This window comes from Trifolium pratense, linkage group LG3 (assembly GCF_020283565.1).
Source record: "Trifolium pratense cultivar HEN17-A07 linkage group LG3, ARS_RC_1.1, whole genome shotgun sequence".
Classification (NCBI taxonomy): Eukaryota; Viridiplantae; Streptophyta; class Magnoliopsida; order Fabales; family Fabaceae; genus Trifolium; species Trifolium pratense.
Genome location: NC_060061.1, coordinates 2,619,471 through 2,644,413, shown reverse-complemented (window position 1 = coordinate 2,644,413; position 24,943 = coordinate 2,619,471). Strand labels below are relative to the sequence as shown.

At 29.4% G+C, this 24,943-nt stretch overlaps 1 protein-coding gene and 4 non-coding genes across 5 annotated transcripts; 4 read left to right on the top strand and 1 right to left on the bottom strand.

Annotated features, from left to right (window-relative positions):
* Window positions 1-5,932: 5,932 nt before the first annotated feature.
* Window positions 5,933-6,029, top strand: LOC123919196. Its single transcript, XR_006813108.1, has one exon. It is a non-coding gene; the product is annotated as a small nucleolar RNA Z103 (small nucleolar RNA).
* Window positions 6,030-6,133: 104 nt separating this feature from the next.
* LOC123919194 lies at window positions 6,134-6,231 on the top strand. The gene has a single exon (XR_006813106.1). It is a non-coding gene; the product is annotated as a small nucleolar RNA Z103 (small nucleolar RNA).
* Window positions 6,232-6,392: 161 nt separating this feature from the next.
* Window positions 6,393-6,491, top strand: LOC123919192. Its single transcript, XR_006813104.1, has one exon. It is a non-coding gene; the product is annotated as a small nucleolar RNA Z103 (small nucleolar RNA).
* A 126-nt stretch (window positions 6,492-6,617) lies between these two features.
* LOC123919197 lies at window positions 6,618-6,714 on the top strand. The gene has a single exon (XR_006813109.1). It is a non-coding gene; the product is annotated as a small nucleolar RNA Z103 (small nucleolar RNA).
* Window positions 6,715-7,801: 1,087 nt separating this feature from the next.
* LOC123916737 (glutathione S-transferase F11-like) lies at window positions 7,802-9,954 on the bottom strand. The gene is made up of 3 exons (XM_045968257.1): window positions 9,548-9,954; window positions 8,542-8,590; window positions 7,802-8,433 (listed from the first exon to the last, which is right to left on the bottom strand). Exons 1-3 carry the CDS (start codon window positions 9,692-9,694, stop codon window positions 7,988-7,990), a joined length of 642 nt encoding a protein of 213 aa, XP_045824213.1. The 5' UTR covers window positions 9,695-9,954; the 3' UTR covers window positions 7,802-7,987.
* Window positions 9,955-24,943: the final 14,989 nt, after the last annotated feature.

The following is a 24,943-nucleotide window of genomic DNA, read 5'->3' as shown; positions in this document are numbered from 1 at the left end:
CCAATTCATTGTTGGTAAAGGATGAAAGTCACTAGACTACTTGACGAAATATATATATACAGTGACGGAGCCAGAAAATTTTAACAGTAGGGGCGTTAAATTCATAAATTTGTAGCATAATAAAATATATACTTTCAATTTTTATAGATGGGTCCAATTTTATAATTTCATATCCATCAAATGCTTAACGATCAGAAGTTGATGAATGGTGTGAATTTTACTTTCTTTTGAAAAAAAAATCAGCTTATTATTAAAAGTTGATGCAATAATTCCAATTATACACCATGAAACTCTAACAATGGACTTTCCTCTTTCATTATATATATGGAGTATCTTAACTCTCATTACAATAATAAATAAATTTGTCTTAAGATACTCTCAAGATGGTGTTTGAGATTATTAATATTTAAAAAGGTTTCACACTCTTTCAAACTTTATTCATATTTGTCTTTCAAAGAGTATGTTATAGACTAAATTAATAGTAAATAGTTTTTTTTCTTTTTTTGAAAAAGTTAAAATGAGATATATATTCACAAAACAATCTTCTCAACACAAGGTGTATCGAGAGCGATTACAAGTATTTACAAAGAATAGGAAAAAAAACTATAAACAAATCAAACAAGGCCCAAACAAAGTAACGGATTAGATCACCAGCTATGATAGTTGGAACTAAAGACACATTCGTCGTCTTCAACCACCTATATGAAAAAAAATTAATAGTTAAATAGATTTTTTTAAATATTAATAATTTCTAAGACATATTTAAAAGCATTCTTACAAAATTAGGGACTAATTTGTTGGAAGAATAAAGAAATGCAATCAAAATAAAGAAATGCATCTCATTATATAACAAATACTAGTAAATAAATCTAAGAGACATTATAATAAACAACACAAGATAATACCATCAACTATTCTTTTTAAAACTCGTCAAGAAACTTGCTTGTATCAATTAATAAAGAGAAGCATATTTTAGAAATCTACCAAATTTTGGTAAATGCAGGCTTTACTCATTTTCATAAAGATTCAAACATCATAAGATTCAACATTCAAACTAATAATACTCCAACTGTCCAACATATTAACTTATAAACGCTTTCTCCAAATTTGAGGATCAATCATGTACCCTAAATCCTTCAAAAAGAATCGGAGGTTCAGTGTTTAAATCCTGGTAAAATGTAAAAAAAACCAACATATAACAATTAACATACTAATAATTTTTCATTAAAAAAAAATGTACCCTAAACCCTCCAAAAACTATTTTGGCTTCAAATACAAAACACCGTACAAACAAAGACAAGCAAGTAGAATTGCTCACTATTAGATAGATGAACATTGGATGAAGCAAACCCTTAACCTGTAAATTCTTTACTTGATATAAGTTAATCGAAATTTTTTACAAAGTTTTCAGTACAATACAAGCCTCAGTCCCTTGACCAAAAAAAAACCAATAACAAACTTCAAACTAGTAATATCAATGGAACCACGGGGATTGTCAATTATTTGAAATAAAAGAGTGTATCCTCCAATTCTCAAGGAAAAACGACTTTCGTGGGGTATGTTGAAATTCAACCAGGATGTGTAAGAAAAATATATCAAGTATTGTTTAAATTAAAAGTCAAATTTGGACATGGTAATTGATAACTTAATTTTAAACTTAATATAAAATTGAGAATTTTATTATAAATTTAAAAATTTAATTGTTAAGAATATTAATTAAAGAAAATATAAAAACATAATTAATATATCATTAATTTAACATTAAAAAATCAATTTTGAATATTAGATAAATCACACACAATTGATTTTCTTTTCATATATGATTATCCGAGACATGAATTTCGATCGCAAAGACTACCACCAACTACATGCGGGACACCACCAAATATATCTTACGACACACACACACACAGATATATATATATATATATATATATATATATATATATATATATATATATATATATATATTTCATTCTTCATGTGTTAAATATGACTTTTTAGGCATGCATGTCATATGAAAATGATATTATATATCTTAGATATACAAAGTTTTTTTGGTTACTCCTTAGATATACAAAGTAATTGTAAATTTTAACATATATCACATTTATGTATTAAATCTATTATCAAATAACTGTTTTTTTTTTCTCCAAAATAATCGCATAAAATTTTGTAATGTTTTGTAATTTTATAGACATATTATAAATTATTTTAGTTACTGCTTTAAACTTTGACAAAGAAAATCATACAAAATAATTATTTGTTTCATCTCTCATTTGTCTCGTGAACCAAACATATATGCAATTAAAAATTTCTCCCCTCCCCTCTCCTCCCCTCCCATACTCTCATTGAACCAAACACGCCCTAAAGGGGCATCGACATAATTTTATAAAGATACAAAAACAAAATCAATCTATACTTATTTTAAAGTATAAAATATATTTATTTACTTTTGACAGTAAGAAAATATATTAATTATTAGGAGAATAGTAATAATTAGGAGAATTGAGTTGATTTAGTAGTTTAGTTGGTTATTTACTTTGTTAAATTTTAACTATGCTTTATAAATAGAGCTCTTATATATTACAGTATTTTTTTTATATGCGGAGCTTTTCAATTTTATTTTATTTTTCGATATACAATTATGACAATATTTTTTAAGCCTTTTATTTATGTTTATTTTAAAGTAAATAGGGTGCAAATGATAAAGCATATGCAACATTCTAACTAAATCCAAGTAAAAAAAAAGCATCTCGAACATAGTCCAATCATGATGCCGTGAAGAAATATGAGAAGAGACTCACATCACAAATTAGAGAAGACAAACTATTGTGACGGTTGAAGCCGATGTTTAACGACCCAAATGGGTTTTGCTATCCCGGTCGGACTAATTGAATGGTGGTGCTGCTATGAGGATTGCGCACACCACCGGGCCGGACCGAATGTCTACCTCGTAGGAATAAAATGTTTGCATGTGCATAGGATGTTGCACAAGCCACGAAGAAAGTGAAAATTTAGGAGAAGATAGACGATTCTGTCTAGATTTAAAAAAAATTAATTCTATTGTTTGCACCAATAGAGACAATTATAGTCATTTAACGTCTGTTCAACTCAATATACACAATCCACATAATCATTTCGAAAAATTAGCCACTGCTCTTGCATTTCTTTTTTAGCACAAGAACTACACGTTAAATTACCCAACTCATTGTGTTTACTTTAAAAAATAGTCACTACAAAATGGCAAGTAACAAAAGACCGGTTTGGGTTTGTCATTTCCACTTCGGTGGCCTGAGCAATAGAAACCTTTATTTGTGATGGTAATTTGTGCATATTTTTTGGGCTTGCGAGCTCGTTATTATATATATATATATATATATATATATATATATATATATATATATATATATATATATATATATATATATATATATATATATATATATATATATATATATATATATATATATATATATATATATATATATGGTGAGGGGATGGTGCCCCGATTTTGCTCAAACTCGGCACCGCTCGGATTCAAGACCCGTCTTTTTACTACTATACCAAGTCTTTGGAGTTCAATTTTTTTATCTCTTTTATGATCATGCATAATGTTTTTTGACATAACATAATAATGTTTTAGTATTTTAAAAATGATTATTCGATATAAAAAAATAAAATTAAAAAACTATTATTCATTTCAACTTTAATGTTAGCCCATTTGGATTATATATCCTATATGGGGCCATCCAATCCAACCTTCAACAAAGGTTAACATATTAGTTTCTTGCTCAAATTAGGGTTTCATTGGCCGCACTGTTCTTTCTTTCTCACTAGAACATCAACCCGTGTGGTGCACGGATCTAATTAGCCGTAAGATATGTAATTATAAATCACGGCATGATAATTGCAATAATATAAGGTATATGAAAATTTTTGAGTAACATTAAACGATAGTTCAACAATAATTTTGGATGAATATTCATACAAAGGAAGGTATATTACGGAAGACTTTCTTATAGACCACATCCGAAGTCTTAGTCGTATCTACGCCGTCATCGTCGATGATCAATATGTTTAATCCTTCTCTAGAAATAACTCTTGAAATTGCAACATACAGCTGGTCATGTGAAAACACTGGCGACAGAAGATATATCCCAACATGCCTTAAAGATTGTCCCTGACTCTTATTAATAGTCATCGCAAAAGAAATCATTAAAGAAAATTGTCTCCGTTGAAATTTAAAAGGAATCCTTACGTCATATGGTGTCAGAGAAAATCTAGGTATTAAAACCTGATCACCAATATTACTTCCTGAAATAATATTTCCTTCAAGAGCACGTTTTCCCAATCTTGTAAAAATAATTTTTGTTCCATTGCATAATCATAATTTTTGACTCAAATTCCTTAATGGCATAACACGAACTCTAACTTTAAGTCTCAACTTGTGATTTGGAAGTCCCGACGTAGAAATCGTGTTAAAAAATTCGGGAGTATGAACATCATCCACTGTTTGACCATCTACATTATGTGCGAGTGGAGTATCATAACTCAGATATGCTTTTTCTTCACCAGGAATTAAATCCAACATATAATCATTTATTGTGTTGACTATTGAATTTTTAGGAGCTAATATAGCTCTATTTTGGAAATACGTTATATCGTTCATGTTTTGTAAAAGTTGGGGATATGTGCTTTCAACGATAGAAGCAATAGGATCATCTGAATTTGTAATCAATAAATCTGATGGAATGTCAAGTTTTAATTCACCGTCGTTGTCATCTTCAATTTCTCCATCGCCAACACCCAAAATCTATTCAGAAAACAATCTTCTTTGATCCGGAAAGGTTATGATACATTGTTAGCAAAAGAAACAAATGTGAATCAGTGATTTTTTTCGTAATTAATAATATAGTCACATTGATATATACCTAGAGTCAACTACTATTTACATAAATATCACCTTGATATATATTTGCAGTAATACGATCAACCATACTTCTTCATAAAGACATAAAAAAAATATATTTTTCTTAGCATGTTTAGTTAAAAAAAAGTAACTTTTAAGTCCAATTATTTTTTTTCTTTCCGTAAAAAAAAAACACTAAGAAAATAGTTAACATGTTTAGTTAATTAGTAAAAAATATTGAATTAGGATAAAAAAATATAAATTTTTTCAAAAAATAAAACACTAAAAAAATGTATGATTTGATGATTTGCTAGATCTCTAATTATTGGTTTTTAATTGTTTAAACTGTTCAATGTAATTTGATGATGTTTAATTGTTGTATGAAATCTTTCCTATAAAAATCAATGGTGCTTATCAATTATTACACATAATTTTAGTCATAATCGGTATACTTGTCATTTAATCGATGGTATACTTGTATGAAAACTATTATTCATTTCAACTTTAATGTTAGCCCATTTGGATTATATATCCTATATGGGCCGATCCAATCCAACCTTCAACAAAGGCTAACATATGAGTTTCTTGCTCAAATTAGGGTTTCATCGGCCGCACTGTTCTTTCTTTCTCATATCCCCTTTATAAACACAATTCGCCCCTCACATCTCTCATTGTCTCACTTCTTCTCTCCCAAACTTTACTTTTTTTGTTTACACTGTATTTGATTTAGGGTTTGCTTAATTCTTTTTGTGTCTGTCTTATTCTTTTTCAATTCATGCGTCAAAATACTGATTACCACTGCTCTAAATCTTGTGAGCTTTGAGTATGAGCTGACGCAACAGCAATCCCTTTTCTGCAATTTTTTTGTGCACTGTTTTGTTTTCATTTCAGTTCCTATTGCAGAGTAGGAAAATTCTATGTAATTCATATTCAATTTTGCGTATTAATTTTAGTATTTAGTATCATGTGTTAATTTTTCTGTTGCGGAATCCAGATTTAAATGATTAGTTTCAGTGTTATATGGATGTGATGATTATTTCCCCATACGATCGAAACTGAAGATTCTGTGCGAATTTTGTTTCTCTTCGGAGAAATCAAGCCAAATAATCTGATCCACTTTTGCTAGAAATTTATAATTTGGTTTAATTTGTTTAATGTTTGCATATTATTTGTGTATTGTTGATGTTAGTTATTGAGTTTGACTATAAGATGTATAGTAAGATGGATTTGATGATTATTTCCCCAGGTGATCGAAACTGATGATACTGTGCGAATTTTGTTTCTCTTTTTGAGAAATCAAGCCAAATAATCTGATCCATTATTGAATTATGAAGTGTTTGTTTTCATTATTTTTCATGTTTTAATCTAATTTTGTGATGAATGAATAACATGTTTGAATAATGTATGTATAATTTGTGAACATATTAATCTGTTTTAGGTGTTGTTAATGCTATAGTCATATCATAATTGTCATTGTGAGTTGGATGTGATGATTATTTCCCCAGATGATCGAAGCTGAAATAACTGTGCGAATTTTTTTTCTCTTTTTTGAGAAATCAAGCCAAATAATCTGATCCAATTTTCATTCTTAAAATGTATATTTATGATAAAATATTTAAATGTTTGAATGTTCTGTTTTGTGAGTGAAGTATTTACTGCTTTATTTGTTTTTATGTGATTGCTTATTATATGATTCCATTGTAAGATGGATATGATGATAATTTCCCCAGATGATCGAAGCTGAAATATCTGTGCGAATTTTGTTTCTCATTAGAGAAATCTAGCCAAATAATCTGATCCATCTTTACAATCTGTATAAGTTTTTAAATAACTAATGTGTACAATCAAACATGTCTAGCTCCATGCACATGGTGACTTTGAACTTGATCCATAAGTCAATTGTTTCTCATTTGATTTTATAATATTGCAAGATATGTCTTACTTGTGCACTACTATATAATTGGCTGACTTAAAAGTGTTTTATACTTAGTTGTTGTAAATTTCTAATGTTTTTTTAAGTTTCCCTTGATCAGATAATTAATCATGGAGGATAAGTAAAGGGTATATGACACTAGAGTTGTTAATTTTAGCAATGACTATATCCTATTACTAGAGAATGTAATTCTCCATATATCAATAAACAGATGTTTAATGCTTGCTCCACTTTCTGTGTGGATGGCAAGTTTGGCTTGTCTTTTACATTTATCATATTCAATCTTGTTCATTTCTAGAACTGAATGATTTTCTATTAGTAATTTACTACCTATATTTTACCAAACCTCTAAAAATAGTGATTCCTCATACAAGTTAAACTATTTGGTACTTAAATGGATTCTGTGACTCAAACTAATTATGTTTTACTTTACATAATACGTAATTGAACTATGAGGTGCTAAAGAAGTGAGAAGCTAAAAGTGGCCTTTGCATAAAATGTCATGAATTTGATGCTGATTCTCAAAATATAAATTGGAGAAGTTCTTTGCATATAATAGGAGATGATTCATTAAATGATGTTAATTAATGTTGCCATCACTTGAAAAATTGTTTGCTAGTTGTGTTATATTTGACAATGCTCAAAAGAATTGCTGTTTTGTTTAAGCCTATGCGAAGAAACTTGATGGAACCCTAAGCATTGCAAGGAGGAAGTTATAAGAGTATTTGAAGTTATATATGAATTGTATTTAGTTGTGTTATTATGGATCTAAGAGGTTATTAGCTTTGTGTTACTATGAATTTGTATTGAATTATTTTTAGAATGAAATGCATTAAGCTTCTTTCCATGAAAAAACAATGTTCAAAAGAAATGTTCTTATTTCCATTGCCATTTCCATTGCAATTTAACCATCATTTTGTTATTGAAAAACACTAGAAAATAATGGTCTTACAATGTTGATAAAGTTAACAAAAACACAATTAGACACTAATGTTTACAAGTTTATTTTGATCGTAAACAATTATTATATGGTAAAATTACATAATCATAAACAGGTCATATACTTAGCCAATTAAAATAATGCAAAAATAACCAAACATAATTTTCACTGTTTTCCTTTCATGAGTGACACATTCTCCATTTTACTTAACTAATTCCTTTAATTTCTTCCAAGATGGCCTACTTGAAATTTTCTTCCACCAAGCATTCACATACTTCCTGTCACTAATCAAATGTCCCAATTTTGCACCCTCAATAAGATGTTCAATTCCAGGTAAAAGGGTAAGATCAGCCAATGTGAACTTATCACCAGCAAGATAAGTGCTTTTAGAGAGCCTAGTTTCATACACATCAAGTACTTTCTCTAGCTTTTGTTCACAAATATGAGCTAAAGCAATGTCTCCAGTTTTTCCCATCCTTGGTAGAATTACAAGATTAAACATGATATTGAAACATAAATCATTGAAATTGTGAGCTTCAACTTCAAGCCATTGATCAACCAATGCTTTCTCTTCTAGAGTTGTACCAAGTAGGTCAGGACCTTGGTCTGCATACTTTGCTGCATAGTACCTTACAATAGCCCTTGATTCTGCACAAATTTTAAAATGACATTGAGCAATTTGTTGGGTTATCAATTAAGGATAAATTCTAACTATAAAAAATAGAGAATTAATATTATTTTCTGCTGTTTTCTTACCAAAGAGTCTGAAATCACCATCTTCAACAACTGGAACTTGACCAAAGGGCTGCAAAAAAGAAAATATAACTCCCATTATTTATCAATATTGGCATTAAACTCAAGCTATTATAAATACTTCCTTTCCTAGATATATGATTTTTTGTTTGGTTAAATAGAAAAAGAAAGCAAAAAGGGAAAGAAAAATAAAAACTACTCTCTCAAGTAGCCATTTCTCAAGGCATCATGCCAAATGTGAAGCTTATCCTCGCCAGACGATCCCATCTTAACAAGCAGATCAACACCTTGATTACCTTCTCTTAAATTATTTTTTTTTTAACAATATCTTATATTTAAGGACATAGGTAATTTTTGGATAGATGTTTTATTGTTTTGGAGTAATCCTAATTTTTAAGTGACACAATAAAAGCTTTTTTGATTCTTTTATTAATTGATTTTTGTGTAATTCTTCTTCTGATGATCGAGTCAACCTCTCATCAAAAAGATATATCTTAGTTCTATTATCTCTTAAAAAAGTTTCGGAATGACCACAACCATAATGTTGCTGATATATCTCTCGAAACGAAATACAATACGTGAAGACGTCTTATACAATAAATTTTCATGAAACACGATATAGATACAAAAGATTTATTGCAATTTTTTGTTTTCAATATTCAACAGCCAGAGATGAAATTAATCCCTAATTACTTGCTTAAAATCAACAACATATTGATAGAAACTCTCTCCCGTATATGAGACTAATTTGGCTAAAAAATCAACACTAAAGAAAATCAACATATTGCAAAAATGAGTTAAATATTTTGTTTGTTTCCATGTATGAGTGAACAAGTGAAGTTTCTGGGGTTCGAATTCCGCCTCCTGCATATATAATTCGATGCCACCATCAACTGAGCTAAACTCACAGGAACATATATGAGTTAATCTTTGATCATACAATTCTATACTAATAATCCATACTAAACCATCAAAATACACATATTTATACAATCACTATATATACTACCTGGAGGAGAAGGAATTGAGGTTGTTTTTGCTCTCCTTTATCAAGATCAACATGAACAACTTCAAATTCTATCCCTTTCTCTATGAGGCAAACCAACACCCTTTGAGGGCATGCTGCCCTTATTGAACCATAAACTTTCACTACCATATTGATGAAGTGATGATTATTATGATAACATGCATAACAACTTGTTTGTACTGTCGAATATATATAGATGAAAGTAGTAACAAAGGACCCAACTAGTACATGTTCTGATGTTCACTTACCAGTTTTTAGGTAGTACTTAACTATCCACAAAGAACTGTGTATATATGGGGGTTGACACGTGAATTCATCACTCATTCGACTTTATTATTATTACATCGCTTGTGGAAAGTCCTATATTCATGTTTTGTCCTAGTTTTTAGTATTTACCAATTGTGGAGGAAAACTTTTGATGTTTGAGATGTAAGTTTTTTTTTTTTTTTTTTTTTTTTTTTTTTTTTTATATCATGAAATAAGTATAAATTTTTTATCGATGTTTAATGGTGATTAATCTTTGTCGGAAACCTTTGAGACACAATTTATATGTAAGAGTCAACGAGAAATTATGTTCAACTACGTAAGGGGTTCAAATTATTTACTACTTGGATTAATTCATAGTTGGTTAGACATTAAAATCTTTTGTTGGTTTGAGATGTAAGTTAACATGAAGGTTATTATTGATTTTTTAGTGATGGATTTTATTATTTTAGAAATAATAAACGAGGTTAAGCCTTGGAATATGAATTCATACCATTGTTAGTTGTTGTCGTGGCATTAAATGTTGGTTCAAATAGTGGTCACATATCTTCCACGGTCCATTATTGATCACCTTTTGTTTATTTATCTTCTTCGGCGTCAAATTTAGTCATGTTAAAAGAATTCCCATCAATAATAAATTGTTCCAAGTGTTAATAAAGGTTTAGTCCCCTTAAACATGTGATCATGAGTTTAATTGCTGGCGCATGCGTATGGAGAAATCATGTGTATGAAGAAAATTCGGTTGGGAGGAGAGAATACCTTGTGTGCCCCACAAGTTCTCCGATCGAAGTAGATTAGTCATCGCTAACGGCGATGAAAACTTCGTATCAATTATCATAGAAACACAAAAAAGAAAAATATCCCAATATCCATAAGATCAAAGCCTCCCTTTAGATCCCAAGTTGTTTCCAGCTTGTTCTTCATTATATTGTCCACCGAAGCATCATTCCATGGTGTAGCGAGTTCTTCCATAATCATCACATTGCGTTCCCTCGTCACAATTATCTATTTTTCCAAAACCTTGTCCTCGGAACAAGGTTTAACAACTAATCATTAATCATCCAATAAAAATTAACCACGATTTAAAATTTAATTAACCATAACTTTCAAGTGTTCAATTACACATATATCCATTAATTGTTCAAATTATTTTAAAATATCCATATGATTTTGAAGTGTTTAAAAATTGGCGCATAAGCTATTTAAAACTGTCGCAAAAAGCTTACTGAAATTGGCACCTTTGTGGCATTTATTTGCTAATTTGGTTAAAAAAATACTCATTTCCTAATATTTGTAATATTTAAACTTATTTGAATCATTGTTTAATTTATTATTAAGGTGTTTTAAAAAGATATAATTTTTTTTATTTGATTATAATATTATTTGTTGAAATAAAACATTTGAAATAAATATTTAAATTTAAAAAAGAAATAAACATATAAAAATAAATTATATTCATAAAAAATAAAAATTATGCGACGTTTGCGGTGGCTTTGGGCCGACAGTAATAAAAAATGGAAAAAAAAATTGTAAAACCTGACGCGAATGCTCCTTTCCAAGAACCAATTATCCGACGGACTTAAAACCGCCACTATAGTTTCCAACAACCAATTATCTAACGAACTTAAAACCGCCACAAATGCTCCTTTCCGGCCACTTTTGGCCGCCGCAAATTCTTGTAGTGAAGTAATGCACAAAGTTGTACAAAAAAAAAAGTACAACACAATAATTCAAAATATTATTGTAGTTCATTTGAATTGACTTATTTTTAAATTTGTAAAAAATAGTTTATGTGCAACAAATAAATTTTTATATTAATTTCATAAGTTCTCACCAACAAAAATTATAAATTGTTTTTTCATTAGTTATCCTGACAAGCTAATAAACTAATAACACATAAAATTTTATTTATTTTTATAAATTATTTTAATAAACACAATTTTATATCCACTTATACAAATGTGCGATCCAGAAAAAGTTTCAAAACAGCCATGGAGAATCACTGTTTCAAATATTCTCTCATGCCTCATATTCTCTATGACAATATATAAGCAAAATCACCTTTTCAGATTCATTGCATAATTAATGTATCTGACTTATAATATAGATCAGATATATTAAATATGCAATGAACTTAAAAAGATAATTTTTACTTATATATTGTCACGGAATGAGTATATAGGATAATGGATGATTCATCACATGCTTTGGTGGTTGTAACACCCAATCCTGAGCGATCCAGCACCGTTGGAGATTTGGAGTCATGCCAGCTGCATCAAAACATTTGTTTTGTTTTTTTGTTTTTTGAAGACAGCTGCATCAAAACATTGTCACTATATATGAAAAAAATCTCTATTTTAATTATAAGGTTTTCTATAATTAAAAAATTGTCCTTAAAATCCTTGCAAATTTATAGATATATTTATATTTATTAATCTTTTTTCAAATACAGTATATTTTTTATTAATACTATAACTATTATGAGCTACTTTAAAACATTATTAGTGACTTAAAAACAGAAATAAAAATGCAAATAAATTATATTCGAATTACCATTATTTGAAAAAAAATTAAAGAGTCTAAAATGAATTGTGTTGTATTAATAAGAACTAAAAATTTATTTAACCAAATTTAGTTTATTAGAATTAAAGATATTTTAAGAGAATTAAAATGCATAGGTTTGTCTTCATTGTTACAACTAGTGATCTAACCGTAGTTTTATATGAATTTTCATATTCGAACTAAACTCCCTACATTTCCTCCTTTTTCCTGGCCTTATGTGTGTGTTTATTGAAGCATGTGTTGGCAACTAGGTCAATAGCAAAAAAGAAGGGGTTGACTATAATCGAAATTTGAGGGGTATTATAGGGAACAATTTTCCCATTTTGCCATCTATCCACTCCATTGCAACTAGGGGCCTATGTTCCAATGGATTAGGTTTAGATGTCTAAATCCAAATTATATAATCTAGAATCAATCAAATCAAAGCAAACGTTATTTTGACCAAAAAAAAAAAAGAAATGAGAGCTTCATCAAATAGGATTTTGTAACCCTAATTTGAGTCCCCCGTTCTTGAGTCCCTCCTTCGTCTTCTTTGTAATCTAGAAATGGGAGCTTTAAGAAATCAATTGATTATTTGACATTTAAAAAGACGATGGTGCCATTTCAGTTGAATCGGTTTGAACCTACGTTAACAATTCGTCCGTCATTACAAAATTCCAACAATAAGAAGAACGCCTATTTTAACAAGGTGAAAAACATAAAGATTCTCAATTTTAAAAAAATGAGGGGGTTTGTCAAAAAAAAGTGACGGGATTAAAATTGTAAAAAGTAAAATATAATAAAAATTATATATTTAATAAGATATAAAAAACAAAACTGCATTTATGTCAAAATATTATTCAGCAGGTTTATTCAATTCAATGGGATGAAGAATTGTGAGGGAAATTAGACAAATCTTAATCCTAATGTACTTTTTTGACCATATTTTTCTAAAAATTTATAAATGTAAATATTATCATGTAAGATCTAGTTTGATTTGTTTAAACGAGTATTTTCGAAATATCAAATTTCTATAATTTTTACTCATAGACAATTAAAAATATTCATAATCAAAGTTATGCATTGATAGAGACAGTATAATTGATTATGGAGGCCCCAGGACAAATCAACTTTACTTTTACGGCTAAACTCAAAAGCTAAAATTATCTACATTATAATATATCAGAATAAATTTGGATATAAGAGAGTCATTTGCTCGCAAGAGATTATTTTACTTCAAAAGGTATAAAATGGACACTTCTAAGAATTCAAAACTTAAAAGTCTCAAAGGACCAACAATTAAAATTGAAATTTCAAACCTTTGAAGTTGAGACTAGCTACTAGCTAGCTATATTGGAAAAGATAGAATCAAAAGATAACACAATTTTGGCTACGAAATTCAATTTAGGCGGGGTGTTAGTTTTCAATACATATGGAGGAAAATAATAGTAATTCTTTAGGTAAATTTTTTACTTTCTTTTTGTCAACTAGCCTCGTGGCTAGAAATGTCATCTTTAAGATGAATATGTCCGGAACTCGAATATCGGGCCCTGCATATATAATGCAATCAGGGCCGGTCCCGAGTATTTGGAGGTCCTGTTTGAAAATTAAAAATGGATCTTTAATAAAAATATAATTTTTTTTTTAAAAAAAGTCATTCTCTATTTAAATTGTAAATAATATAAAAAATAGTCATCATAGTAAATAACATGTAAAACTGACATATTTTAATCAATAACATTAAAATATACATCTTCAATCTATTATCATTATCAACTTTACATAAAAAAAACTTTTTTGTAATGTTGCTTCGTTTTTTACAATCAACCGCAAGTTACTTATAAAATTAAGAGTGTGTCTATTAAATTTTCTTTTTCTTGATTAATAAAATATTTTTTGTAGTAACAAAGTCATTAATTTTTTTTACATATATAAATTTTTTAATAAACCGATATAAACGATCGGAGGCCCCTAAATGTTTGAGGCCCTGCGCGGTGGCTCACCTTGCACACCCACAGGGCCGGCCCTGAATGCAATGTCACTGCCAACTGAGGTAAATTAATTTTATTGCGCCACTAATAACAATAAATAATTTGTATTTTATTGTGCCACTAATAAAAATAATTAATTTTGTAAAAAAGAATGAATTGAGGATTGTTTAGGTTATTGAATTTTTTTTCAATCCACACATAAAATAAAGATGAAGTTTTTAACAAAAAATAAATACTAAATTTAAAGTTTGGAATGAGCTTACAAGATAATTGTATAATTTTAATATCAAAATACAATCATGTTATGTTTAATAATACTGTATATATTCCTTTTGCTCTTCTTTTTACATTTCATAATTTATACATATTTTAAAAATATAAACAAAAATTAAATAACACTATATTTGACATCACAATTTTGATGTGCAAAATTAGGTTCTCTTTATAGAAAATAATATTCATAATTTTATAAGTCAATTTTATAATAATGAGTTTGACTAAATAGAATAACCTAATGTATTAGCATGACCAGTGCTTCTTTGCTTATTAATAGTAGCCACTGTTGGAATATTTTACAATATTCCAATAATATTATGTGGGGAAATATCTTTATATAATTATATTAGCTATTTATCAATTAGGAGCCTTAATTGATTAAGTGATCAAATAAAGTTAAAAGGCTAATTAGATTTCTATTTAGAATTAATTAAGTAATTAATTAATTGGATATGGGCTCAATATGAGTGGATGTCAGGATGGCCCATTTCGGAATAATGGGAACCCTAATTGGCCATCACACTATATATAGGCTATGGTCCCCAATATACCGGACACACTGCATATTGACTCTTCTCCCCATCAGAAGAGTCCTAAAGGCATAAGGAGTCCTGGTTGAGGAAGAACCACAAGCCAACGGGTGTTCGTCATCCGATTCTATTTCAGGTCAGTTCATCAAGTGGATTCATCTATCCAGGTATTCCTATAATCCTTGATAAATCAACATGTCGTAGATCCTGTTTCATATACATGCTTGTGTTTATTTAGCTTCCGCACTAAAGTAAGATTATAGATTTAATCTTTGTTATTAAGAGTATGTATAAGATTAAATTATTAAGTTAATTCCAACAAGTGGTATCAGAGCGGGTCTTCATGTTTGATTTATTGGGATTGCTTAAATTATTTGTGTGATATGTTTTGCCCCAATTTTTTTTGCGTGAACCCTAATTTGGATTTGGTGAATTAAAGTTTCGGTGGTTTTGTATTTGGGCGATACACCAATATTTTAGTAGGGATTGAAGTAAGTTTTCTTTGATTATTTATTTTAATAGTAATACTCAAAATCAATGAGTTGTGGCTTGAAAGAATCAATGCTTTCTAATTTTCTTTGCTGGAAACGTAAATATGTGTATGTATGCACATGTGATAATGCTTCTGGATTTTTTATTCAGTCGGTACAGAACTGAACCAATTAAGGATCATTATATAATTATGGCAATTAAAAAATAAAAATAAAATAAAAATAAAAAAATAAATAAATAAATAAATAAAAGCTAGAGTAACGTTCATTCGGTTTGGAACGTTATATTGCCTTTGCCACATTCTGGTTTATTGTGCATAAATTATGAAGAGAAAATTCAGGATATACTAAAGGTTATGAAGAGAATTTAAAGCATATAGAGTTTTTGCAGTTTTGCATTCGTTTAAGTTTACCTACTAAGAATTGTTCAATCTTAAGAACTGGATAATATGGTTTGGTTTTTTTTGGGCTTACTTGGATGAAAGTTTTTTTTTTTTTTTTTTGGGGCATAATTATATATGGTTTCTACCTTGAATTCTTTTTGGGTTTATTTAACATTCAGAAATAATTAGGAACCTTTATGATATTGATGTAAAGAAAAGTTTAATCCTTTTGCCCTGTTTTGAATTTTCGGTAGTTAAGTATTTTAATCTTTTTGGCCATGTTTAAATCCAAAAGATCCAGTGTTATGTACGGTCGGTTGAAAATAGTTTTTCTTTGACACTTTTACCTTAATCACTATCCGATAAAGTCTGCAGATTTGAAACTTCAATGGATTCACATTAATGTTGCACATAAAGTTTATTTTGAGAAATAAGGCATATAAATATTTGGTATATATATATATATATATTTGGTTATCATATATATTTTTGTATAAGATTAATTGCTGTTAAATAGCAATTATAAGATTCTCAAAATATTTTGATCAAATTTGGTATGTACAGAAATTAAAGTTTTGATTCTTTAAATTTTTGGGAAAATATAAATTCTATAATTATTTGTTTATTTATAGAATATAAAGTTTTGTTTTCTTTTTATTTTAGAAATATCATTATAAAATTATTTGTTTCTTTATTTAAAGAATCATTGAATTGTGGCATGAAATTCTTTGGTATATATAAAGATTAATTTTATTTAAAATTAAATATTTGGTTTATAGCATGATTATGATGTTTGAGTTAATTGTTATTAAGTTTCTACAATAATTTTCTTTTATCATGCTCTTCGGATATATTTCATGCTAATTTATGTTGCTTGTGAGTTTGTTCTCACATTAAGGGATGTCGTTTAATCTTGTGATTATCAGGTGACATCATAAGGAAAATGGCCTACATTTTGTGAGTAGTATCTTGTAAATTTAAGACTTTTCTCATTTGATTTAATAAATTGTCAGGTGATTTTGACTGTCTTGGTTGAAACAACAAGTTGCAAAAGTAACCTCTGTTGCGTAGATTTGATTCAGTTAGAATCACATAAGGATGTATAAAATTATTCATGCAAACTATTTTGGTCTACCAAAAGGTAGACACAGTTCGGTCGAATAATTACATACATATATATTCAATTTATTAAATTGTCTAGTAATTTTGATTGAATTTGTCGAAACAAAAAGTTGCCTAAAGCAACCTCCGGTGCGTAGACTAGATTCAATTGAAATTATAAAAGATGTAGTATGAGATTATTCATGCGAGCTGTTACAGTCGGCCAAAAGGAAGACGTACAGTTTGGCCGAATAATATACATACCTGTGATGGTAAATGTGTGGTAATTATTAAGTTTATCCATGTGGGTAATGGTTGGTGTCAAAGGCGCACATTATCTGACAGGACTTATTACCAACATTTGATCATTACGTTGAGAGTACCGCTTGCAGTTAATTCTTACAATCAAAGATTGGGGATTGATGGTGCGTTTGGTATCTTGTTCGTCTTATAATTTACAAATAAAGTTGAGCATGTCTCTATATTAATTTATTGACATGCCTAATAAAGTCGTGTTAGTGTAGATCCATACAAGTATTTAGTGGATTACATTTACACTTATAATGATAAACATGTGACGATTATAAGGATTTATTGTTTGTCAATATTGATCGTCAGTGTTTGATCATTGTCACAAAATACCACTAGCAATTGATGTTATTTTTAAGGGCTTGACATCAATGGTGCATTAGGTATTTTGGTGAGTAATTTTTTGGTTCTCTATAAACTGATATTGTTTATGTATCTGCAAAATCATGTTAGAATTTTAATTTTTTTTTTTTTGGTTCTCTATAAATTCTAGCGCTTAGTAATAAAGGAAGAACACTGTGTTCTTGGATCTAAACTTATGTAAAGATGGAGAAACTCAAATTCTCTCACTATTCGGTAACTTTAAAGTGAGACTCAAGTATAAAAGGCGAGTATATTATGAATGACATAGGTCATGATCATAAAGTTTTGAATTCCAGAGACATTTGAGGTATTATTTAAGATGACATAATTTTTTGTCATGTTTTCTTTGCTTAAATTAAAGTGCTTCTAAAGCAATAAAACGAAAAATAAGCTCTCGTCGGAGAGATAATATTTCATTCAGATTATTAAGCAAGGAAATCTCAAGAGCACATTAGGTAACTATTTAATCTTGCTAAAGCGATATAATTTTGACAATCAAGTTACTTTGTCGAAAATTTAGCATATAGTGTTCTATTTGCACAATTAGTCTTATAACTATTAAAGTTAGAAATGATTCTTTAATAGATCATTTCATAAAGTGTGCAATGAAGAAAATATTGAAGCAAGAGAAAATAATATAGTGTTCATTATGTAAATACCTCAGAGGATAAAGGCAAATAAAGAACAATAAGAAATTATGATCTAAACTGACAAATTTCAATGATGTTGAAAGACACATCAATCTGGCGGGGAAATAAGTCGGTGAAGATTGATGGTTTTTCAACTATTTGTTAGATTTTTGTTATTAAATTATATTTGTATTTAAGAGACAATTTGGTGAATCATCATGTGAATTAAGTTTTGTTTTAATGTTTTAAATTCTTTATTATTATTTTAAACTAGAGATTCAATTTGTTTTTTAAATACAAATATTATTATAGTAAATTCAGTTATGACTTATGACAATCTAGAATTGTTGAAAATTTTGAGAAATATAAACTTTGGTCCCATGTTAATGAACATTATGAGACGGAAATTGCAAAGTCTCTTGAAGATATTGAGTTTGGGGGAGAGATATGGTAAAAGAACAAAATTGCGTGAGAAAGAATTGATTCTAAATCAATTCATATAGTTACTATTTATATAGTAAATTTGGGTTCTCATAAGGTTGTTAGTGTTCTTTCTCTCAATTAAGTTAAGAGATTAATTCATGAAGATCAAACTCAATACCTTCAAGAATTAAAGTATGAAGTGTCATAAAGTATTGACTGAAAAGAGAATTCATGTTCGTTTTGTTTTGAAAACTCTATTAGGACAGTCACGACACTTGTTACTTATTATAGTTTTTGGAGCTAAATAAGATGGATATCAAGATAGTGTTTCTTAATGACAACATTAAGAAACACAATAAAGTGCAATCAGATGAAACTTTATGTCAATAGACACAAAGTAGATAATGTGCAAACAAAAGAAATCCATTAATTTGTTAAGAAAGTTGTCTCATTATTGATACCACAAAAGTCTCATAAGGTGATTGTCTCATTTAGTTTTTGAGATGTATATTATGGAGAGTTGTGGATTATACAGGTTCAGTGGGAGTATGTTTATATTCTAAATTTAATGTGTCGAATTTATTTTATTTAGTCAACAGTGATATATGATTGTTGTGCAAAATCAAGAAATCACTAACAAAAGTTTAGTGATAAAAGATCTTGAGCACATTTCTTTTGTATTAGGCATTTTGATACTTAGAAATTATTCTCAATGTATCATTCGGGTATAACAAAAGAGTCGTATCAATAAAGTTGAAAGTAAATTCGACATGAAAGTCAATAAACTAAGGAATTGCCTTAATCATAAAGGGAGACTGTCTAGTCTCAATCATTGTCCAAAAGAAAATCTGGAAATTTAGAAAATAAAGTATTTTCCCATATGCTTTAGCATTGAGAAACTTATGTATGATCTGACTTATACGCATCCGGAAATAGTGTATACGATAAGATCATTTGGCAGGTACTTGAGCAATTCAAAATTTGAATTGTTAAAATGAGGCAACCATAAAGATTGTTATAGAGAACAATAATTTGTGCTCACATATCGGAGATCTAACAATTTGGAGATCATCAGGATGTTTGACTCTGATCCTTTTGAATGTCTATATATAATGGATATTTTAACTCAAGAACTGACTGTAAGTATTTATGTCACTTGGTTGTATAAAGTAAAAGTTTTTGAAAGACAACTCAAGTTATATTGTGACATAAGTCAGTCGGATAATGTTTCAACAACTATTTTATAAAGTTTGTCGACTTATTAGTAGTTGTTGAATGATAGAACATATAGAGATAAAGTTTATGCTAGCTAACTCACTAATCAAAGACGTGACACCTAAGGTCTTTCATATTATTTTTGTCACTAAGGATGTCTTGGATTAGTGGGAGTCTCTAATTTGTTATGTTCTAACTTTGGTTTTGATACTGATACAGATTTTGTTAAGGTTTTCTGCAGAAATAAAGTTTGAGGTTATTATTATTATAACCGGTTCTGTATCTTTTGTGCAAATATTGAATTTGCAAATTTCAGTTTGATCTCACTAAAGTTTTCAGTTGGACCAGTTGGAAATAGGCATGATATAGAGATCACATTGCATGAAATTTCCATGCCACTCATCCATATCAGATCTATGTCGTCAAGTACATTGATGTGGTGGTCGTCGGGGTTCCGTCACGTTATACGTCAGTGACGACAGCCGCGGTGGTCCCATTATTGGTGTATGAGATGGACCAGATTGTAAAGTTGAAATCTAAAGATAAATAGCATTCGGATGCGCGCCTAAGGAACAATGATATAATTATAACGATATGTAGCCCAAGTGGGAGATTGTTGGAATATTTTACAATATTCCAATAATATTATGTGGGCAAATATCTTTATATAATTATATTAGCTATTTATCAATTAGGAGCCTTAATTGATTAAGTGATCAAATAAAGTTAAAAGGCTAATTAGATTTCTATTTAGAATTAATTAAGTAATTAATTAATTGGATATGGGCTCAATATGAGTGGATGTCAGGATGGCCCATTTCGGAATAATGGGAACCCTAATTGGCCATCACACTATATATAGGCTATGGTCCCCAATATACCGGACACACTGCATATTGACTCTTCTCCCCATCAGAAGAGTCCTAAAGGCATAAGGAGTCCTGGTTGAGGAAGAACCACAAGCCAACGGGTGTTCGTCATCCGATTCTATTTCAGGTCAGTTCATCAAGTGGATTCATCTATCCAGGTATTCCTATAATCCTTGATAAATCAACATGTCATAGATCCTGTTTCATATACATGCTTGTGTTTATTTAGCTTCCGCACTAAAGTAAGATTATAGATTTAATCTTTGTTATTAAGAGTATGTATAAGATTAAATTATTAAGTTAATTCCAACAGCCACACCGAAGAATTTTCTTTGCGACGAGGTTTGAGACGGAACTTTCCCCAAAAAAGTTCCTCAATTGTATCATGCAACACATTAGAGGTTTGTAATTTTTTGGGAGTTTGTATGGTGAAGGCCTGAAGGGGCATGGTTTAAGGTTGTCTCATTTATAATTGTTGATGATACTTTGTTGTTGTAGGAAAATCTTCGGACTAGTATATCTTAGCGATTAAGGCGAACTTGTTCTTTGATTAAGTTTCGGGCCTTAAGGTAAATTTTCACAAGAGTTTGCTTGTGAGATTTGACATAAATCAATCTTGATTGGAGGTAGTTGTTAGAAATAATATAAAATTATGGATGTGACTTTATCCTAACAGCTTAAATTTTTGGAATAATCAGTTATTTGACATGGTATCAGAGCCTCTATGACTAAATGGGCTCTTGCGTGAGAGGACGTGTTAGAAATAATATAAAATCATTGATGTGACTCTATCATAACAGCTTAAACTTTTGAGATAATCAGTTATTTGAAAGTAGCTTAAGTTCTTAATTGCAAAGTGGAGCACTCTCAATTGAAATATTTTGGCCCTTCCATTTACAGTAATCCAAGGCGGTTGCATTTTTTAATATGATAATTTAAACGATAGAATAAAAATGTTAATTGAAAATATTCTGGTCCAAAGATATTATATACAATGTTCCTATCGACTAAATGTTGTCACGCATAATGCATTAGATGATTTACAACTTGCAAGCTACTTTTCCCTCATTCTATATCTATTATTCCTGGTTATTTATTTTTTGAATGGACATTATTTATTTATAGTTTATAGTTTATACATACATACAAATAAAAAAGGCTTAATTAATAAAATGGTCCCTTAAAGACATTTTTGGTTTCAGATTGGTCCCTTAAAGAAAAAAAGGTCCAAATAGGTCCCTTAAAGAAAAAAAAGTCCGAATAGGTCCCTTAAAGAAAAAAATCGACGTTAGGAATAGAACACCAAGAAACTTGAAGAAAATGCGGATTATGGGAATAATGGGTGTCGTGATGCAATTTGAATTGAGTTTAAGACAAAAATAGCATCAATCCAAAGATTGAATTAATAAACTTTTGGTTTATTCAAATTAAAGTTGTACAAAGATTCTTTTCACAATTCTAAACAAGTTTCACTCAATATAATAAAAATGAATAATATCAAATAACATTTTATTATTTTAGAAACTTGTGAAATAGTAAAAATACAGATTAAATTAAACTGATAAATATCACTTAAAAAATTTACAACCATCAAATAATATAAGTGCAAAATCTCATACTAATAAAAAATAAGCATAATATATATGTGGGTGGTATTGGTTTGATTTTTTTAAAATATCTTTATAAAAAAGAAAAATAAATTTGAAATCCTATCCAAACAATTTCATAAACTGATAAAAGTGAATTCATTAACATCCAATAATATTTTAATTTTGTGATTTTTTTTTTCGGGATCAGCTTAAATATAAACATCTTTAATCTAAATGTTAATGGCTCAATTCAACCTTTATATATATATTTAAAATAATTATTAATTAATACTATTATAGTAGGGTCGCATTCCCAAAATGCAACTCTCTTTCAAGCCATATATAAAAGTAAATTTAATAATAGTATAAAACGATAGAAAATAAAGGTGGGTCTGGGAGAGGTCACATGCTCTGGATGCAAACTTTTTTTAAGGCTAAAAAACATGTGAAAAGAGTGGTATTTTGGTTTGTAACAAAAAAAAGAAGAGGTATTTTGATTTTTTTTTCTCCATAAAATTACTATTAAAAGGAATCCTCATTTATTATTAGATAAAAGAATGGTGAACAATTTTTTTTTTCTTTTACCATCCGTTTAATCTGGTTCAGAGGCCAGTTCTGACATCAAGTGGTTTCAGCCCTCTTCTGATCGCAATTGCAGAAGATCGAACCGTGATCTTCTCTATCAAGTTCAGCGTCAATCAGCACTGAACCAACTGAGGATTGGTGAATGGTGAACAATTTTAATAAGAAACAAGTTCTTTGATACACTGAAATTTTGTTAAATATCAGTACTCTGTTGGTAAAATTAAGTTTTTTTTAAATAATTAAATATAAAAAATGATATGGTAGTAGTATTAATTAAACTAGAACATCGATCCGTGCGGTGCATGGGTCTGATTACCTAAAAGTTATATAATGATTAAATAAGATATGATAATTCCAATAATGTAAGGTATATGAAAAAAGTTGAGTAACATTAAACGATAGTCTTATAGACTTCCTTATAGACCACATTCGAAGTCTTAGTCGTATCTTCACTGTCGTCATCGATGATCAATATTTTTAAACCTTTTCTAGAAGTAACTCTTGAAATTGCAACATACAACTGACCATGTGAAAACACTGGCGACGGAAGATACATCCCAACATTCTTTAATGATTGTCCCTGACTCTTATTAATAGTCATTGCAAAAGAAATCATTATAGAAAATTGTCTCCGTTGAAATTTAAAAGGAATTCTCGCGTCAGATGGTGAGAAAATCTAGGTATGAAAACCTGATCACCAATATTACTTCATGAAATAATTTTTCCTTCAAGAGCACGTTTTCCCAATCTCGTAATAATAAGTCTTGTTCCATTGCATAATCCTAATTTTTGATTCAAATTCCTTGATAGCATAATTGGAGCTACAACTTTAAGTCTCAACTTGTGATTTGGAAGTCATGGCGTAGAAATCATGTTAAAAAATTTGGGAGTATGAACATCATCCACTGTTTGACCGTCTACATTTTGTGTGAGTGGAGTATCCTAACTCAAATATGTTTTTTCTTCACCATGAATCATTTATTGTGTCGACTAATGAATTTTTAGGAGCTAGTATAGCTCTATTTTGGAAATACCTTATATCGTTCATGTCTTATAAAAGTTGAGGATAGATGCTTTCAACGATAGAAGCAAGCGGATCACCTGAATTTGGAATCAATAAATCTGATGGAATGTCAAGTTCTAAATCATCGTCGTTGTCATCTCCAATTTCTCCATCGCCAACACCCAAAACCCATTCAAAAAACAATCTTCTTTGTTCAACGTCTGCAGTCGAAGCACCACCGAGAACCCTCATGTACTCAATGTTAAAACTTCACAAAAATTTCAAAGAATCGAAGAATTAGTAGTAGCATAAACAACTTCTGGCCTTGTACCTTTGGGTATTACTGGTAGAATTTATCTAAAACCTCTGCCAAAAACAACAACTTTTCCACCGAAGGGAACATGTTTATTTTTTTCATCAACAGACTTGAGAATATATTTTAAAGTTCAATCAACAGCTTCGAAACAGTGTTTGTGCATCATTGGTGCTTCATCCCATATAATGAGCTTTGTTTTTTGTATTAATAGCGCCAAATGGCTTTTAGAAACTATGGTACATGTTGAAAACTCGTCAACATTTAGAGGAATACAAAACCTTGAATGTGTTGTTCTACCGCCAGGTATAAGCAATGCAGCGATCCCACTTGAGGCAAATGTTAAAACTATCTCACCTTTTGAGCGTAATGCGGCTGACATGACCCTCTAGATAAATGTCCTCTCTGTACCGCCATAACCATAAAGAAAAAACACACCAGGTTTGTTTTCGTTAACTCTTGTCATGATTGTGTCAATATACTTTACGTTGCACTGAAGTGAT